The sequence below is a fragment of the Thalassophryne amazonica genome, chromosome 11 (genome assembly GCF_902500255.1).
Source record: "Thalassophryne amazonica chromosome 11, fThaAma1.1, whole genome shotgun sequence".
NCBI lineage: Eukaryota > Metazoa > Chordata > Actinopteri > Batrachoidiformes > Batrachoididae > Thalassophryne > Thalassophryne amazonica.
Genome location: NC_047113.1, coordinates 26,884,223 through 26,903,692, shown reverse-complemented (window position 1 = coordinate 26,903,692; position 19,470 = coordinate 26,884,223). Strand labels below are relative to the sequence as shown.

At 40.9% G+C, this 19,470-nt stretch overlaps 1 protein-coding gene across 3 annotated transcripts in view; it reads left to right on the top strand.

Moving 5' to 3' along the window:
* kdm2ab (lysine (K)-specific demethylase 2Ab) overlaps window positions 1–19,470 on the top strand; it is a 29,955-nt gene that overhangs the window by 6,063 nt on the left and 4,422 nt on the right. For 2 of the 3 annotated variants that reach the window (XM_034181025.1, XM_034181023.1), the window contains exons 3-20: window positions 596–734; window positions 928–1,006; window positions 1,136–1,182; window positions 5,297–5,475; window positions 5,726–5,832; window positions 6,040–6,133; window positions 6,286–6,439; window positions 7,131–7,246; window positions 8,511–8,637; window positions 8,734–8,999; window positions 10,071–10,148; window positions 10,856–11,110; window positions 12,022–12,150; window positions 12,289–12,375; window positions 12,510–12,734; window positions 16,730–16,759; window positions 16,892–17,907; window positions 18,066–18,229. In XM_034181025.1, the coding sequence (XP_034036916.1) occupies window positions 596–734; window positions 928–1,006; window positions 1,136–1,182; window positions 5,297–5,475; window positions 5,726–5,832; window positions 6,040–6,133; window positions 6,286–6,439; window positions 7,131–7,246; window positions 8,511–8,637; window positions 8,734–8,999; window positions 10,071–10,148; window positions 10,856–11,110; window positions 12,022–12,150; window positions 12,289–12,375; window positions 12,510–12,734; window positions 16,730–16,759; window positions 16,892–17,907; window positions 18,066–18,229 (3,292 nt within the window). The remainder of the gene's footprint in view (window positions 1–595; window positions 735–927; window positions 1,007–1,135; window positions 1,183–5,296; window positions 5,476–5,725; window positions 5,833–6,039; window positions 6,134–6,285; window positions 6,440–7,130; window positions 7,247–8,510; window positions 8,638–8,733; window positions 9,000–10,070; window positions 10,149–10,855; window positions 11,111–12,021; window positions 12,151–12,288; window positions 12,376–12,509; window positions 12,735–16,729; window positions 16,760–16,891; window positions 17,908–18,065; window positions 18,230–19,470) is intronic. The other variant, XM_034181024.1, reaches the window with a different exon arrangement.

Genomic DNA, 19,470 nt, shown 5'->3' with positions numbered 1-19,470 from the left:
TACCGTGTAATTGCATACTTACAGTGAAACATGTCCTGCTTGAATGTGTTGGTTTTGCTCATATCCGTGTGACTTTTTATCATGTTCCTGATCTTAAGAAGTTATTTAGAGATGTTCCACGATCACGCATTGTAAGTTTTCTTAAAGAGATTAATTGTTTTATTAGGTTTTAAGTTGGAAACCGTTCAGTTCCCAATCACACCAGTTATATCTTTGGGCAAGGTATTTTATTTCAATTGCCTAGTCTTTCGGAGGAGACTTTCAGCCGTCAGACCCATGTTAGGGAGAGACACACCTTTTGTACGCTAACGGACCTGCTTCAGTTGTCGTAAAGGGTAGAGAATTGTCCCGATGAAGTAGTCGCATTCCTAATCTACTGATAACCTGCTGTTTAACCTATGGTGCAGGAAATTGTGTATTTTGTGTTTAATGTATCAGGTAAATATTTAGACACTGTTTAACACTTATATGACACTTATTTGTTGGTAGTGTTGTTAATTTCTAATCAATCAGTTAATCCCTTTCTGTTGCCTGCTGTTGTTGTTGACATCTAGCCTAGAAGTAGAAGATGATGAAAATCTTTTTGTACTCCTAGCGCACAGGGACTCGACGGCTGTACCAGGATGATGGGATTTCAGACGACGAAATTGAGGGGAAACGAACTTTCGACTTGGAGGAAAAGCTGCAGTCGGACAGGTTTAACTCAGATTTGATCAAAGTCATGGACGGCAAAGGTGAGTTAACATTCAGTAAATTGAAATTTATAATTTGTCTTTAGTAGTTATTCTGTATCTTCCGTTTGTCTGTGGTTGCAACGTTTGATAGGATGCATGTCCTAGCTGTTTCATCCCACTTAATCTAAGTGTTATTTTGGTATGTGATTTATTTGAAACAGTGCATGTTTTTAAGCAACTGCGTTGTGTGTAGATTTTACTTTTCAGTACATCCAGCAGGAAGGGCTCAGGGACCCCATTATCTTTGAGAGGACTGACGGCCTTGGCATGCAGTAAGTCTCTCTTCCTTTCTGCTTATTCATGAATCGTTGTGGTTTTTTCCTCTAAAAATCAACAAATATTTAACTGCTTTGTAAGCAACTTAGTCAAGAAAATTTGGCAATGTGTTACCTGTCTTGCAGAATGCCAGACCCTGACTTCAGTGTGAGTGATGTCAAACTGTTTGTTGGTAAGTATTGGTATGAGCATTTAAGTGTTTTTCCTTCATGGAAATGTTTGCATTTATGGAGAACAGTCTATCTCGTGATGGGAGAGATCTGGCATTATCACATATTTTGTTGAAGTCAGATTTCTGTATTAGTCTGTTCCTGTATATATCTGATACATCTGTGAAATTATGTGAATCACAACCCTAGTATATTTGGTCAGTAGTGGGAGAAACTGGTGGGGGAATTGCATTTTCTTTCTTGTATTCCTATGCTGGTGTTCTGTCGAGATGAGCTCCCCCGTCAAAACAAGCTACCTATTGCATTTCACTTTGGTTCACTGAATATATGACTTGACAAAGTTATCTTGTTTTGACAGGCAAATAAATGTATAAATTGTTATCTGAACATAGTAATGTGTAAAATCTACTCACTATAAAAAGTTAAGTATTCTTAACCTGGAGGCTATTTTTTTATTGCCGCAATATTCGTTCATCATAATAATCCTCATTTATTTGCACATCAATGTCCTTTGGACTTTAGTGGACAGATAATTTGTTATTACCTCCGCCAAAGAAGGTTATGTTTTTGCCCCTGTTTGTTTGTCAGTTTGTTTGTGAACAGCTTGGAGCCCACAGTTTTTCATAAATCCTTATGAAATTTTTACTGAAGATTCATATCCTGATTGGCACGAATTGATTAAATTTTCAAGGTCATGGGACAAAGTCAGGAAAATCTTGGTAATTTGGAAAAATCCTTATCTTTAACATTGAACAAATTTTCAAAAACCTATAACTCTGTCAAAAAATCAGTTTTCGTTCATATTTGAGAGCGTTATGTAGGCTCTGATCCAGATTACAGATTTTATGACCGTTTAAATTTGACATTGAATATTTAATGCTCATGTATTTAATGTATATTGACATTATATTGTAATCAAACATGCTCCAATCACTCTCATATTTGAAAGTGAGGTGCAGACTGTGACTCACTATCGCCTGACAAAGTTTGATCTGGATCTGATCCGGATTGTGGATTTTGTGGACATTTGAATTTAATATTGCAAAGCCTATTTTGTGTACATTATATCTCAATCAAAAGTGTCTCAGTCACCCTGATTTTTCTGTTATAGATTTACTTACACCACCAAAATTGGATGGAGGTTCCAGTTTGATGCCTGTTTGTCTATCTTCCAGTTATCAGCCAGAAACCAAGTGCCAAAAAGCAATTACAAATTATGCATAGCAAAGAATTTTCATTTTATTTATTTATCCAGGTTAGTCCCACTGAGATTGAATCTGACATTGACATTATGATATATATATATATATATATATATATATATATATATATATATATATATATATATATATATATATATATATATATATATATATATATATATATATCATATGACATCTGTTGGAAAAACAAAAACCTGGCAACGCCACAAAAAACTTTGATTCAAATGCATGAACTAAATACATGCTCCTGACATTTGATCATATCTAATTTAGGTTATGAAAAGCCACATCTAACAGGACTTCAACCTTGAAATTTTTTTCCAAGGTAAAATTTTGTGGAATTGGAAACTGGTGTTAGCGGAGGTTTGTGCACCACGAGCGCGGTGCTCTACTGTTCAGTATAAATTCAGTTGATATTTGCCCATAGGAAAAATTATACAATAAAAATAATAGTTTTAGTCTACAATAAAATGTTCTCTTAGGATTCCAGTATTTTTAGGCCTTTTTAAAGTTGTACACAATATTTATTAATTGTGATATTATCATTAATTACTGTGGCCACGATAATTATGACAGAAATAATTTATATCATCCCATGCCTAACATACAGACTGGTAAGTTACAGTGTATACTTTTCAAAACTGCATTTTGTTAAAACACTTAATACATCTTGTAGCTCAGCTTGATGGGTGAGGTGTGAAAGTGCATGCGCTGTAGAACTCATCTCAACGGGTAGTTCATCTTGACAGAACAGAATCTTTCAGAAGGATCAAAAGCGTTCAGTGCACATGCCAATGGGGCTTTGAAGTAAAAATATTTAATACAGTTGGAATGTTTTGCTGTGAATGTAAATGCAGAGTTGTAAGTATTTATCTATACATTAGGGGTGTCGTGGTCAGGTGTTTTTGCCCTGTGATCCCAGTCAGTCATTTCATATTGACTACCATTATCTGCTGATATTGAGTCCCTGTCCGATACTTGTATTTTCCTAGAAATTGCACTAGCACAGAGTACAGTGTAAACACTTTAGTCAGTCTAGTGTATATTGATAGCTTAACAGCTTTACAATGGATTTGCAAACTTCTTCTTTATCTTATTTTTATTATTGTTTGTTTAAAAAAAGGATTTAAAATGTCTTCAAAGATTGACTTTTATTCTAAGGGGGGAGGGGCCCTTCAGTCCCCTCAACCCTCTAGGTCTATTAACATATACTGTGTATGTGAGGAGGAAAATGGACATGATGAGAAAACTCATTGGTTTATGTGGAAAGTGCTACCCAGTTTATGGCCCTGTCACATGGCAATTTAGCCAGCGTATGCTGACATATGAAAAGTACGTCGAATGCACTGGTGTTAAGTTATGGGTACGTTTTATATACATTGAAGCACACTGGAATATGGCATATTCCGATGAATTCGCTGAAAAAATTTGGGCATGCACAATATTTTCGACGCATACCAGCATATGGCTGATACGTCTCGAATACGCGGGCCATAAATTGTAGGTAAGTTACATGATTGTTGAGACATGGTTCTGTAAGTTACCCATAAGTCAAAATACATCCATTTATTGGCTCAACAACTGAAAGCTGCAGTCCTCTTGCGAACAGTCCAGACTGTTTCAGATATTAAAACCATTCAAACACGGTATAAATGTAAAGTCTTAATCTTACCTGTTATGTCGTTTCAGTCAGATTCATCATCACAGCCTGATGAAAACTTACACAAAGTGTCCTGATTTTGGTAAACAACATCTGAAAATACTTTTGTTCCTTGTCGTGGCAAAGAAATGTAGTGTTTCAAAAGAAGTTCCTCAGTGGTTGGTCTGCTCCCAGTACGTTTCTCTGTTTAAACCGGAGAATGCTGTCGCTTTGGGCCACGACAAGAAAATGAACTTATTTATACGTTGAAAGAGTCACAGTCCCGCATTCATTCACATCAGCGTTTACCACAGGCATCAGTCGATTCTTCAGCATTCTGCACACGGTGAAAATAAATCCCATGATCCACCAAGACAAAAATAAAATAAAATTTTAAAAATGTTAAATTAATGTTTGACCTCCCTGTGAAGGGGAAGGGCCGAGTCACAGCATATGCATGTTTAATGACGTGCATGTTGACATCTACGTGCTCCGCCTGCCAAACAAAAGGGTTCTGCTGGTGGCAGAAATGCAAACCAAGCCAGACCCAGACCATGCTGACCTGGACCACTGTGGAAACGAGGCTGTCTGCATACGCTGGCTAAATCTTCATGGTGTGTCAACTGCATAACTTATTTGACGTAGCCAGCATTGCCAAATTTTTCATGAGTCGTCATAGGCTGGCTAAATAGTCAAGGTGTGACAGGCCTATTACCGGTAAGAAATTTATATCGCATGCACAGTCCATTAGAAAGAGACTTGGTGTGTAGTTGAAGTGAAGGAAAGGGAAATATGTTATTCAGACTTGCACTGCTGCAAGACTGACAGTGTGCTCAGTGTTATTGATGCGATAACACTGAGCTTATGAAATGCACTGAGATTGATGCACACTGTTGATGTGCTGTGTGATTACAATAGATGTGTTGCATGTATATACATATATAGCAAAAGAAAGCGTTACTGTATTTTTGTGGGAGTAGCAGTGCTGAATGGCTGCTCAAGAGGAAACTCACTCATTTAGTCACTTGGGTTTAATTTATTTAGTACAGATCAATAAATGCTTTGATCAGGCCAATTCTGATCACTTCAGTTGGCTCAGGACATACCTATGATGCAGCTACCTTTTAATATTTTCTTATTAATTTTAAAACTGGTAAATGAACATTATTCTACACATTTGATTGTGAAGGACATGTGGTGTGATGTCCAAGTGCTGGTGAACTTCATTGATTTCCCGTGTCATTTCTCTCACAGGCAGTCGACGCATTGTAGATGTAATGGACGTGAACACTCAGAAGGGCATTGAAATGTCAATGGCTCAGTGGCGGCGCTACTATGAGACGCCGCCGTCAGAACGCGAGAAACTCTACAATGTTATCAGCCTCGAGTTTAGCCACACTAAGCTGGAGAACCTTGTCAAGCGACCTGCTTCAGTAAGACAACATGCAGTCTCCATTTCACACTTTTAAAATTACTCCCAACAAAGTTTTAATATATTACAGAGCACAGGCGGGAGATATAGGCTCAAAATTATATCACAATATTCAATGGTATTTTTGGAGATATGGATAAATGATATGAAAATAATACATCAATCAGACATAACTTTGTTGTTATACTTTGTTGTGACTGTATCTTGTACTTCTTTTAATTAGTTTTTCCCCCTCCCTCTCTCTACAAAAGGTGGACCTTATTGACTGGGTGGACAACATGTGGCCTCGTCATCTCAAGGAGATGCAGCGGGATTCCACTAATGCAATCATAGACATGCATTATCCCAAAGTACAGAAGTGAGTAGAAATACATGGAACCCAAGAAATGCATTTACAGTTATTCTGTTTTAGTTCAAGGCCAATGCTCATAATATCACCTACGATTGTTATGTACTTATGTAGTAAGAAGTCTTTTAATGCCTTTTTGTTGTAATTTTTTCCTTTATCCTTTGTATCCTTCATTCTTTTTGTGATCTCTCCCCCCACTTCCTCTGCTTGTCCCAGGTACTGTCTGATGAGTGTGCAGGGCTGTTTCACTGATTTCCATATTGACTTTGGTGGAACATCAGTCTGGTACCACATCTTACGTGGAGGCAAGGTTAGTCTTTGTCACATAGTTGTTTGTGATGAGATGGAAAACATTCATCATGATTTAATAGTTTATGATGCTTTTGATGTTCCTGTTGGTGCACATTTAGTCTTGCATGCAAATTCCTTTCTAATTTTTTTTTTTTCTTTTTATTCCTGCAGGTGTTCTGGTTGATCCCCCCCACCCCTCAGAACCTGGAGATGTATGAGAACTGGGTTTTGTCAGGAAAACAGGGTGACATCTTTTTGGGTGACAAGTGTCATGACTGTCAAAGGATAGAGCTCAAGCAAGGCAATACCTTCATGATTCCATCAGGTATGCTGCCATCAGGGTGTCTTTATACCTCAGATGGTGTTATACAATGAAAAAACACGTGGGTCCTGATGTTATCAACTTTGCAGTTAAAGCTTACACACCAAGTTCCTTTTATCCCATTCCTTGCCAGGACAAGGTGGAGAATGGTCATGAGTCTCTTGTTGCCACAACCAGTTTGATGCAGAACTTTATTTACATTGTGTGTGTGTGTTTGTGAGAGAAGCTTACATTTTGAAGAGGGGATTTAGTAATTAATTAATAAATGAAGAGGTACTTTTGTGCCCCATCCTGTGCATCTGTTATGGTGTCACAACTGTCCATGGAGCATCTTAGCAGTATTAACCTCAAATATGTTTGGTACCCAGTGTCACTTAGATACTTGATAGGAGTGTATTTTTCTGGCAGCAGACTAATAAACCCAAAGAATTATACAGTCCTGTCCACTGGTACGTCAACACTGATGACGTTAGTCATGTGATATTGGGACTGATTGTAGCTAGAAGAAGTTAACAGAAATAGAAAAGGACCTGATGAATGATGTTATACCAAGGGCATTTTAAAACATTTTCTTTCCTGAAGTCTTTACTTTCATGTTGACTTATATTCACTGTTATATTCACTGCACATAAACAGCATCATAATGTACTCATCACCTCTGCATGACTGCACCATCCTGTGTGTTTTGTTACAGGGTGGATCCATGCTGTGTACACTCCAGAGGACACATTAGTGTTTGGAGGGAATTTTCTTCACAGTTTTAACATCCCCATGCAGCTCAACATCTACAACATCGAAGATCGCACACGGGTAATAAACACCTCACGTTGACTGTAGATATGGTGGCAGTGAGTGTGAAAAATGTGAAAGAATAACATTGGTCCCACCTTTGTTTCCATCAGATGTAGCTGTCCATTCAGGGCATTAAAGGCCCCAATTTCCCAGTTATGAGGTATTCCATTGAGCACTGTTCTTACCAGTTTTATCCTGAATAGCAAATTGGGGCACATTTTGAAGTATCATAGTAACTTTTTAATCCATTTTTGTTAATTTTGAACAAAGTTGGTATATGTAGTAGTTACAGCCATGATCGGCACAAGTTTTAAAATCAGGGTGAAACTTTTGAGCTGTTGAAAAATTTCATCCCGTTTTGCCAAATTGTCGCTAGTATGTGGTAACGTCCATAGTCTTAAGAGCTTCAATCATATTGGAACATCTTTAAACTGGGTATTCCTAGTGAGTACAACTTGAAACATGTTTGATCATGTTCCATTGGGGTAAAATTTAAAGCAGAAGCAGCATTTGTTGTGGTTCTAGCTGTGGACGCAGCCAGGTGCATTTTTCTTTTCATGCGGGTTGCCAAGTCTACACTTTATAAGCCAGCCAGTTGCCAGCTCTGCACTTTGAGCCAGCCTGTTCGGGGCAAGCTGGAGTAAGCCGTTTCAACCTGTTTTTACACTTTGTTTGGATCATGGGCAAACAAAATAGAATGGTGCCCTGTGGAATAGGGGTGTGCTGCAGTAAATGTCATCTTGATAGGGTTCAGTATTTGTTCATTTATCTGTTTGGAGACACTTTGAACATGACCATAGAACTGAAATGCCTTACTGATGTAGTTTCAACAATTATATCAATACATTTATTTATACAATGCCAAATTACAACACAGGTTGCACTAAGGTGCTATACATGAGCAAGCTTTAAAGCAGTGGCAACTAAAGTATTCCAGAAAGGGCTGAGAGGGTGCAGGTTTTCTCTGTAGTCACTGACTCCAACAGGTGGTTTCACTGATGAACTCATCCCATCTGCTCAAAGTGATGTTAATCAGTGAACTCTCCTGCTGGAGTCAGTGGCTGCAAAGAAAACCTGCACCCTCTTGGCCCTTTCTGGAATACTTTGGACACCACTGCTTTAAACCTTACCCACTCCATGAACAGACACACTGGGGGCAGTGGTAAGGGAATGTTCCCCAGGTCTTTTGTTGCTTATATATGAAGAAGTATCTGTTTTATTGCATTGTGTGTAATTTCACTGTATTGAATAGATGTGGCTGTTATTGGTCCTATTCCACCAGGTCCCTGTTAAGTTCCGCTACCCGTTCTACTATGAGATGTGTTGGTATGTCCTCGAGCGATATCTGTACTGTCTGACCAACATCTCCCACCTCAGCCCTGAATTTCAGAAATACTCCTTAGGCATAGGTGAAGATTGATGCTACACAAGTATATATTTTTGTCCATTGAATTATTTGTATTTCATTTTTCTGTTCTTCAACTGTCATATTCTGCTTGTTTCAGGACTGACGCGCGCAGATATTAAAATTGAAAATCCCACGGGGAATGACACTTCTAGTGTTGGAAATGGTGACACCGAGGAACTCAAAGTCAATGTAGATGGAATCACAGAAGAAGAAACTCATGTTTTCAAACCTGATGCTGTTCTGACTCCCTTTGAGCTGGAAGGACTGTGGAACCTCTTAGGGAAACTGGAGGAGCTTCCTGCCCACAAGAAGTGTGTTCCTGCTGGAATAGTAAATTACTCAGCATTACTCGAAGATATGAGGGTGAGTGTCGGATCATCTCACAAAGAATGTACAATGGCTACACCAATTTTATATGAATATTCTGTACTTCAATCAATCAATCAATCAATCAATCAATCAATTTTTTTTATATAGCGCCATATCACAACAAAGTTGCCCCAAGGCGCTTTATATTGTAAGGCAAGGCCATACAATAATTATGTAAAACCCCAACGGTCAAAACGACCCCCTGTGAGCAAGCACTTGGCTACAGTGGGAAGGAAAAACTCCCTTTTAACAGGAAGAAACCTCCAGCAGAACCAGGCTCAGGGAGGGGCAGTCTTCTGCTGGGACTGGTTGGGGCTGAGGGAGAGAACCAGGAAAAAGACATGCTGTGGAGGGGAGCAGAGATCGATCACTAATGATTAAATGCAGAGTGGTGCATACAGAGCAAAAAGAGAAAGAAACAGTGCATCATGGGAACCCCCCAGCAGTCTACGTCTATAGCAGCATAACTAAGGGATGGTTTAGGGTCACCTGATCCAGCCCTAACTATAAGCTTTAGCAAAAAGGAAAGTTTTAAGCCTAATCTTAAAAGTAGAGAGGGTGTCTGTCTCCCTGATCTGAATTGGGAGCTGGTTCCACAGGAGAGGAGCCTGAAAGCTGAAGGCTCTGCCTCCCATTCTACTCTTACAAACCCTAGGAACTACAAGTAAGCCTGCAGTCTGAGAGCGAAGCGCTCTATTGGGGTGATATGGTACTACGAGGTCCCTAAGATAAGATGGGACCTGATTATTCAAAACCTTATAAGTAAGAAGAAGAATTTTAAATTCTATTCTAGAATTAACAGGAAGCCAATGAAGAGAGGCCAATATGGGTGAGATATGCTCTCTCCTTCTAGTCCCCGTCAGTACTCTAGCTGCAGCATTTTGAATTAACTGAAGGCTTTTTAGGGAACTTTTAGGACAACCTGATAATAATGAATTACAATAGTCCAGCCTAGAGGAAATAAATGCATCACTGTTTGAAGGCTACTGTGCCCTGGTATGATCCTAACTGTTTCATCTATCTCCTCAAACTTGTCCTTCGTCTTCTTTTCTGTTTGTGGCCCAGGCTGTTCTGAAGCAGCATGCCAATGATAATCCCAAGATGTCATACACTGGAGAGCCTATTGTTAAATGGCCAAGAAGGGTGAGCAGAAAACAAATGTTTCCGCAGTGTATAATACTATGTATTGTGTTTTCCAGGGTATAAGTCCTGTAGCTTATACTTTGTGACTTATATACTGGACAATCATGCCTTTATTTTATATGTAATAATGTGTTTAAATAGGGCTTTCCCAGGAATCAAAACACTAAGTAAAATAAACTCCAGTAATAAAAGAATAAATGCCAGTAATAAAAGCAGACGACAACCATGCACAAAATCTCAGAAACCTTACAAGAAAAAAGGTGCAGCGTATGCTCTGCTGCAATTTATACTCCGGGAAATAAGGTATTAATGGCACTGGTGGTTGGTTTGTCATCCAGGTACTGTAAAAATGTTCACCCGGCATAAAACCCTTTGGGGATCGAGATTGGTGTGGCGCTTATGGTGTCGTCCCCATCATGTTGTGACAACTCATACTTCCGCTTGTAACGTTAGGGTTCGAATATATTAAACCCAGATGGGGGTGCAGGTTGGAATGTTTTAAAATATATCCGAGTTGACAAACATCTATGTTTATGGGCCGTCTGTTTCCACCTATGCTTAAAGACTATTTTTGGGGGGTTCTTCAATCTGATCTGATTATTTATTAATATCCTATTCCATCTTGCCAATGCCCCTCCACATTAAATATTTGCAGTGACGTTCTCAAACTGAATTTGTCTATTTTTCTGCTGTTGCCCCTTTTAAAGCCATCATGGTACCAGCCCCCAGCACCGCCTGTTCTTTGCCGTTCTCGCTTGGCCCCCACTCTCCATAAGCCTCACGGTAAACGGCCCAGAAGACGCTGTTCTATCTCAGCCCTGAGGCGCAGACGAGTGAGGTGCAAGCGCTGTGCCGGCTGCTGTAGGAAGGAGTGCGGGAGGTGCCACTACTGCCACGACATGAGAAAGTTTGGTGGGACCGGACGCATGAAGAAAGGCTGCATTATGAGACAGTGTTTAACTGTGAGTTGTCATAAATAAAATGTCATTGTGCCTTTGGTGTGAACCACTCGGAACATTTGTGCACCGGCTGCATGTGTCTGCAGTGTTACATGCTTGGCTGCAGTTTTTAGCAGGCAACCTAATTTTGTGTTGTAGCTTTCTCAGAGAAGCAGCTGTGGCCTTGGTTGTCACCAGAAGCTCTTTTACAAGTTACATGCATCTTCAACCACACCTACTCCTAATTTCCATCATGTATTTGATGAGACTGTTCACTCACTGCAACAAGCCCAGATATGTCCAGTGGGGGGAAGTGTTCAGTAAATTGAAGACAGCACTATGATCTGTTGTGTGTTTTAGATTGACCTGATTGATCAGAGTAAACCAAACTCTTATCATTTCTCACCATTATGTATGTCCCTTAAATGTGGTGAATTACAAAATTACAGCATCTGAAGATTTTCAGTGATTGTCTTAAATGGGAGTGGATGGACTCATTTATCTCTATTCATTCACTCACTGCGTTTTGTGTAGTACATGCCTCTGCTGTTTCAAAGGCTTGACAGTCTTGTTGCTTGCATGTTACAGCTCTATAACTCTTCTTCCAAAAGGTTTTGAAAAGGGTCTCAGAATCACAACCATATAGCTGAACATTTCTAACCATTACATAAAAGTTTACAGCATTTTATATCCATGCAGTTCTTAGTAGATACATATTTTGGGGAACATTTAATTTTGACTTGTATCAGCTTCAGACAAATCTTAAAAATTCCACACCACTTTACCTGTGTGATGTTACTCAGTTTATTGTCATTATTATTATTATTGCTATTTTATGTACTTTGTGTACAGGACTTTGGTCAGCAGAAGCTGTGTTTAAATGTGCTTTACAAATTTAATTTATTTACTTACTTGCTACTGTTCCCTTTGCCCAGCCTGCCTTACCAAACACAGCACGTTGTGCCATATGTGGAGTAGGAGAATCTGAAGAATCAAATCCAGTAACTCATGTGCTCATGGAATGCTCAGTCTGCTCCCAGATCGCCCATCGTAAATGCATCAAGGTGAGTTTGTCTTCAAATATAGAATTCTACGCATATATTAAATGCTTCACGTTTAGGTGTTCTGAGAGATGGAGAGGTGCAATTATAGAATCAAATCAAATTGGTGTCTTTGTTTCTAATGCTTATGTTTTCTGTTAGGAACCTGGTGAGGGGAAAATCAACAAGGATTTGCCTAGCTGCTGGGAATGTCCCAAATGTTACCAAGGGAAAGGTTCCACCTCAGAGGTACTAAACATACTATCTCTCTCTTCTGTGTCAGTTCATTCAGAGTCTGGTTCCATCAGTTGAGCGGCATTAAGCTGTGACATTTGATACCGCCTTTCTTCCATCTTTGATCCCTTATGTCCCTTTCACCCCAGTCTTCTAGTGATGAGGAGAGTGCAGACTCTGAGGACTCGTTCACCTTACCACCATCCAAACTGGCGTACAGGGAAGGCATTGATGTCGGTGAAGAGGTGAGGCGAGGACGGCGTGGCAGGCCCCCGTCACGACCAACTGCTCCACCGCCTTCTCAGCGATTGCTGCTTCAGCATCAACAAAGCCGGAAACGAGCCAGTGCATTGGAACTCCGACTCAAAAAGAGAGTAAGTCAGAGATGAGAAGTGAGAGGCTGGAGATTTGATGCAAGTTTGACAACCGTTAGCTGGATGTACGGGTGCATCTAAAATATTAGAATATCATGAAAAGGTTCAATAATATAACTTATGTTTTATTATAAACTTATCAGCAAGTGTCTTCTGGACAACTGTGAAGTCAGCAGTCTTCCACATGATTGTGGTTGTGTGTACCGAACCAGACTGAGGCATTCATGTTTTATATTGCAAAAATACTGACTTAAACTTGAAATGAAATATTATAATATTTCGAGTTTTTTTTTTTTTTCCCCAATCTTTCTAAGCTGTAGACCATAATTATCAGCATTTTAAAAATGCTTGAAACATTAGAGTTTATATATAATTAGTCTGGAATATACAGAGTTTTCACTTTCTGAAGTTGACAGAAATATACGACTACAGCAAAACTCGCATATAATGGATTCAGCTGGACCAGCTAATTTTGTCTGTTATAACCGAAATCTGCTATATGTATAAATTGGACAAATCCTGCTATATATTTGTAATGGATTAGTTACAGTCAGGAGGCGCTGAACACTCTATGGGGAATCCTGAATCAGGACCTGCCTCATTTAATAACCGGGTCAAAAATTCCTCTGAAAACATGAATAAGCAGCGGGCATTATGTGGATTAAAAAGATTACATTTGGCCGAGTCACTTTTTTCTTCTTCTTCTTTCTAAGTCCCCTGCACACAGAGTGGTACCTTAAAGTCCTAAATCATGCTTTATGCTTCTGCAGCTCTGTAACTCTGTGCCATGCAATGATGTCGACGTGCATGACAGTTTTAAAGTTCTCTGTTGCGTCTTTCTGCAATTTTTCTGGAATATGCTTTTTCTGGATTTTTTTTAAAAGGATTTATTGGAGTATTTGTCCCTCAATGAGCGCTTCTTTCTCCAACCGCCAAATCATGGGTAAGGTGGCCAGTTTCCTCCATGAATTGCGGGTGTAGTCAGCTGCACGCTGCAAAAACTTAAAAAATATGAGGGGGGGGGGAGGAGTGAAAACGTAAAAGTGATCATAGCCTCTTGCGGTGTCTAATGTGCACAGACTGCAGGTCCTGTTTTTATAAAAATAATTGGTGTGTCAGTGCTGAAATTTAATTTAGTACCTCTTACTGGACGCGTCCAGTCTATTCTGTCCGGTATATGCAAGTGGTTTTTTAATGGGAATGCATTGCGATCGGATGGGACATTATGCAAGTGGTTTTTAATGGGAATGTGTTATGATCGGATGGGTTTTCTCCAATCTCCCCCCCACTATCAAAAACGTGCTTATTTAGGTCCTGCTCGTTTCTCTGCCCCTGACCAAGGCAGCATGCCTGCATATAGAGTTGGTCCCTGGGCGCCGGACTGTTGCTGCCCACTGCGTCTATTGGTTGGGTTGTGTCTGATTGTAATTGGAATAGGTTAAATACAGACAGGTTATGTTGTATGTATGTACATTAGCAATTAAGGCCCTTCTTCTTCCCGTTTTATTAATAACACCAACTCATTTTGTGTTACAGATCTTTTCATGATTGTTGGGCCCCTAATTTTTAAGTACATAATTCTTAGTAGTAATAATTTTATTTTGTTACAAAGTGCCTTCAGGTTAGAAAATTTGAGAGTAGTTTACAGAATTAAAAAACACAAAACATAAAAAATTTTAATGACCATTACAACAGAAATCAAACACCTGCTACATTAAGGCCTTTTAGAGAGAAATGTGACACTGTGTCAAAAAACTTGGGTTTGAGATGAAAGCCTTACTTCTTGTAGAAAGAAAACGTGTTTATATATATATATATATATATATATATATATATATATATATATATATATACACTAAGGAAAATAAGTATTTGAACACCCTGCGATTTTGCAAGTTCTCCCACTTAGAAATAATGGAGGGGTCTGAAATTTTCATCTTAGGTGCATGTCCACTGTGAGACGTAATCTAAAAAAAAAAAATCTGGAAATCACAATGTATAATTTTTTTTTTTTTGTAATTTATTTGTATGTTACTGCTGTAAATAAGTATTTCAACACCTGTGAAAATCAGTTTTAATATTTGGTACAGTAGCCTTTGTTTGCAATTACAGAGGTCAAACATTTCCTGTAGTTTTTCACCAGGTTTGCACACACTGCAGCAGAGATTTTGGTCCACTCCTCCATACAGATCTTCTCCAAATCTTTCAGGTTTGGAGTTTCAGCTCCCTCCAAGGATTTTCTATTGAGTTCAGGTCTGGAGACTGGCCAGGCCACTCCAGGACCATGAAATGCTTCTTACGGAGCCCCTCCTTAGTTGCCCTGGCTGTGTGCTTGGGGTCATTGTCATGCTGGAAGACCCAGCCATGACCCATCTTCAATGCTCTTACTGAGGGAAGGAGGTTGTTTGCCAAAATCTCGCAATACATGACCCCGTCATCCTCCTTTCAGTACTGTGCAGTCGTCCTGTCCCCTTTGCAGAAGAGCACCCCCAGAGTATGATGTTTCCACCCCCATTCTTCACGGTTGGGATGGTTTTCTTGGGGTCGTTCTCATCCTCTAAACATGGTAAGTGGAGTTGATTCCACAAACCTCTGTTCTGGTCTCATCTGACCACATGACCTTCTCCCATGCCTCCTCTAGATCATCCAGATGGTCACTGGTGAAACGGGCCTGGACATGTGCTGGCTTGAGCAGGGGGACCTTGCTGCCCTGCAGGATTTTAAACCATGACAGCATCATGTGTTACTAATGTAATCTTTGTGACTGGTCCCAGCTCTCTTCAGGTCAATGACCAGGTCCTCCTGTGTAGTTCTGATCTTTCTCAGAATCATCCTTACCCCACAAAGTGAGATCTTGCATGGAATCCCAGACCGAGGGAGATTGACAGTCATCTTGTGTTTCTTCCACTTTCTAATAAATAATCATAACAGTAGTTGTCTTCCACCGAGCTGCTTGCCTGTTGTCCTGTAGTCCATCCCAGCCTTGTGCAGGTCTACAGTTTTGTCCCTGGTGTCCTTAGACAGCTTTTTGGTCTTGGCTATGGTGGACATGTTGGAGTGTGATTGATTGTGTGTGAACAGGTGTCTTTTATACAGGTAACAAGTTAAAACAGGTGCAATTAATACAGGTAAAGAGTGCAGAATAAGAGGGCTTCTTAAAGAAAAATTAACAGGTCTGTGTGAGACAGAACTCTTGCTGGTTGGTAGGGGGTCAAATGCTTATTTGCAGCAGTAACATACAAATAAAAAAAAAATCATACATTGTGATTTCCGGATTTTTTTTTTTTTTTTTTTTTTTTAGATTGTCTCTCACAGTGGACATGCACCTAAGATGAAAATTTCAGACCCCTCCATGATTTCTAAGTGGGAGAATTTGCAAAACCGCAGGGTGTTCAAATACTTATTTTCCTCTGTGTGTGTGTGTGTGTGTTTTTAAAACAAAAAAAACACATGAATGCATAACAATGGAAGAGTGGCAGAAAGTCACTACATGGGTGCGAAAAGCTCCTTGGATGGCTACAAGAATCCTGTCGAAGCAGTCAATTGTTGCCCAGTGTGCTGCAGTGAAATACTGATACAGTAATGTCTGGGGTGTTTTTTTAATTTGGATTATTTCACTATTGTTGTTCTTCAGTTTAGTAACCTTGTACTTTTTATTCAGTATTCTGAATATTCAAAATTAATGTTTTTTTAAGGTATTCTGGCTTATGTATTAGGAATTTTTGCTGAGACTGTAGATACGTTGCTTGAGTTTTGCAACTGTACATAATTGGCTGTAAACAGGATCTGCTACCAATATGACACTTTAGTAAGTAATTCAGTCATTAAATTAATTTTTAAAAATTGCAAAACTTGCAGTCATGAAGAAATAGTATTTGCTGATGAAGAAAAATGACAATTTAGGACTTTTTACATACATGAAGTCATATAAAACCTTTTCCATGAACGATTTTTGTTTTTCTTATTTGGAATTTTTTTTGTTGTTTTCATTATAGATAAAACTGGAGCGCACCAAACTTTTAGCAGTAAGTAATGCCGTTATTGCAGTGTTATGTTATGTAAATTTTGGCAGAGAACTCAGTGCACAATACTTAGGTTGGCCGAGGGTTTTTTCCCCCAGTTTGTTTGCAATCATGTTGCCTTTTGTCTCCCAACAGAAGCAGTTATCTCTAAATCGTTCTCCCAGGCTGTTGCGCTCCAGGGTCATGTCCCAGCTACGCTCCCCAGTCAGCAGATTAACTCAAGGCAAAGGCAGGGTGGGCACCTGGGCGAGTGGCTCCCCTTATCGCAGCTCTCCAGGAGCAAGCCTGTCCTTTCAACATCGCCAGTTTTCCCACAGTCTGCAACTTGAGTCCAGAGGAGAACCCCGCAGAGGGAGAGGAAGAGGGGTGAGGCTGCGAGGAGGGGGTTCAGGAAGAGGTATATCAGGAAGAAGCCATGTAGAACTGGAGGGGAGTGAAGACACCAGTAGCAGCAGCAGCACCAACAGCAGCAGTAGTGATGACGAGGAAGAGGAAAGGGCGCAAAACAGTGGGAGGGCAGGAGACAAAGACAACCGGACACAGTCTAGGAGAGGACGAACGCCAGCCAAAGAAAGGGAAGAAGGGAGTGATGTAGCCAACCAAAATGGTGTAGAAGAGGAGATGGAGCAAGACAGTCAGACGGAGGACAAAGAAGTTCTGGGAAAAGACTCGCATCTTAAAGTGACACTCCAAAGGCCATCCCGAGACGAACAGAACTCATCAGCCATTGTCCCAAAATTAGAGGCTGTTGCCGCTCAAACTACCAAGTCCATATTACATAACCAGACGAGAACCCTCATCCGGCCCCCCATTAAAAATCGCAGCTCATTTACCGATCATCACTCTGACAGACACACACCCCCTCTGACCCGGAGTGGACACACAGCCACTCAGTCCTCCCACCCAGACAGACAAACTGCAAAGCTGGGCAAACACAGTAAACTAAGCAATGGTGCCTCCTCTTCATCTTCTGAACACCCTCCTTGCCGCATTCACCTGTCCACCTTGCAGGGAGCTGCGAGCGAGGCAGACAGAGAGACCAAAGGGAGTTTGCCAGGCTGTGAGAGGGAGGTGTGGGTGTCTGTTTTCCGCTATCTAAGTCGCGCAGATCTCTGTGTTTGCATGGCGGTCTGCAAGAACTGGTACAAATGGTAAGATGTCCAGTTGTGTCTCTTCAAACTGACGTGTGTTTATCCACATAATGTGCTCTGATTATGTTGTCTACAAATACAAGAGTTGTCGCCAAGTTTTCGTACAGTCTTCTGCAGATGGATAACTTGGTAAGTGGATGTTTCATTCATGTCTGCAGGTGCTTGGACAAACGGCTGTGGGCGCGGATTGACTTAAGCATTCAGCACACCATCACTCCTCAGGCCCTAACGGGAATCGTAAAGCGACAGCCTGTCTCATTGAATCTGTCTTGGACCAACATCTCCAAAAAGCAGCTCAGCTGGCTGGTCATCCGTCTGCCTGGTACACACACCTGCACTTTCACACAAGTCCAGATTTTCTGTTTTTTTGTTGTTGTTGTTTGTTTTGTTTTTGTTTTGTTTTTTTTAAGGCCAATTTTTGTTTAAGAAATATTCTTATTCAAGTGAAAATTTGATTTTTTTTTCTTTATTGCCATAATGTATTATTACTTCACCAAGATTTTTACCCGCATTTTGGTTTGTTCACAAAATTACCTGAATCATAATATTTGGATTTCACAAAGTCAGAAAATTGAAAACCATTTTAATAATAAAAAATTGCAAGATGTTTGACTGCAAAATGTTACATCTTCAAATGTTTCCCTCATATTGCACAATGTAGCAACATACGTCTGAGGGTTTTTTTTTTTTTGTGTACAACTTGGTGAACACTCCCCCTCTAGCTGCCACCTTATCGTGGTGTTTGCGTACCCGGATGATCCCAGGAGCTATGTTGTCGGGGGCTTGTGTCCCTTGTAGGGTCTCACAAGGCAAACAGGTCCTAGGTGACGGGTCAGACTAAGGGCAGTTCAGAAGCTCCCGTGACCAGTAAAAAATCAAGGACCGAGACGTCGCCCGGTATGGCGGAGCCGGGGGCCCCACCCTGGCGCCAGCCCTGGGGTTGGGGCTCGCACGCCTGGTGGTCAGGTCTTAGCCCATGGGGTCCGGCTGGGCTCAGCCCAAAAGCGCGACGTGGGCCTGCCCTCCTGTGGGTTCACCACCTGAAGAGGGGGCCATGGGGGTTGGGTGCAGAGAGGATTGGGTGGCGGTCGAGGGCAGGCGGCCCGGTCTGCGCTCACAGCCCCTGGCTGTTGGGACGTGGAATGTCACCTCACTGGGGGGGGAAGGAGCCTGAGCTTGTGTGGGAGGTTGAGAGACACAGACTAGAGATAGTCGGGCTCACCTCCATGCACAGCTTGGGGTCTGGTACCCAACTCCTGGAGAGGGGCTGGACGCTCCACTTTTCTGGTGTTGCTCACGGGGAGAGGTGGAGAGCTGGGGTTGCATTGCATTGCTTATTGCTCCCCAGCTCAGTCGCCATGTGTTGGAGTTCACTCCGGTGAACGAGAGGGTCATGTCCCTATGCCTTCGGGTCAGGAGAGGTCTCTCACTATTGTCTTGGCCTATGGGCCGAGTGGCAGTGCAGAGTACCCGACCTTGGAGTCCCTGGGAGAGGTACTAGACAGCGCTCCGACTGGGGACTCCGTTGTTCTCCTGGGGGATTTCAATGCCCACGTGGGCGGC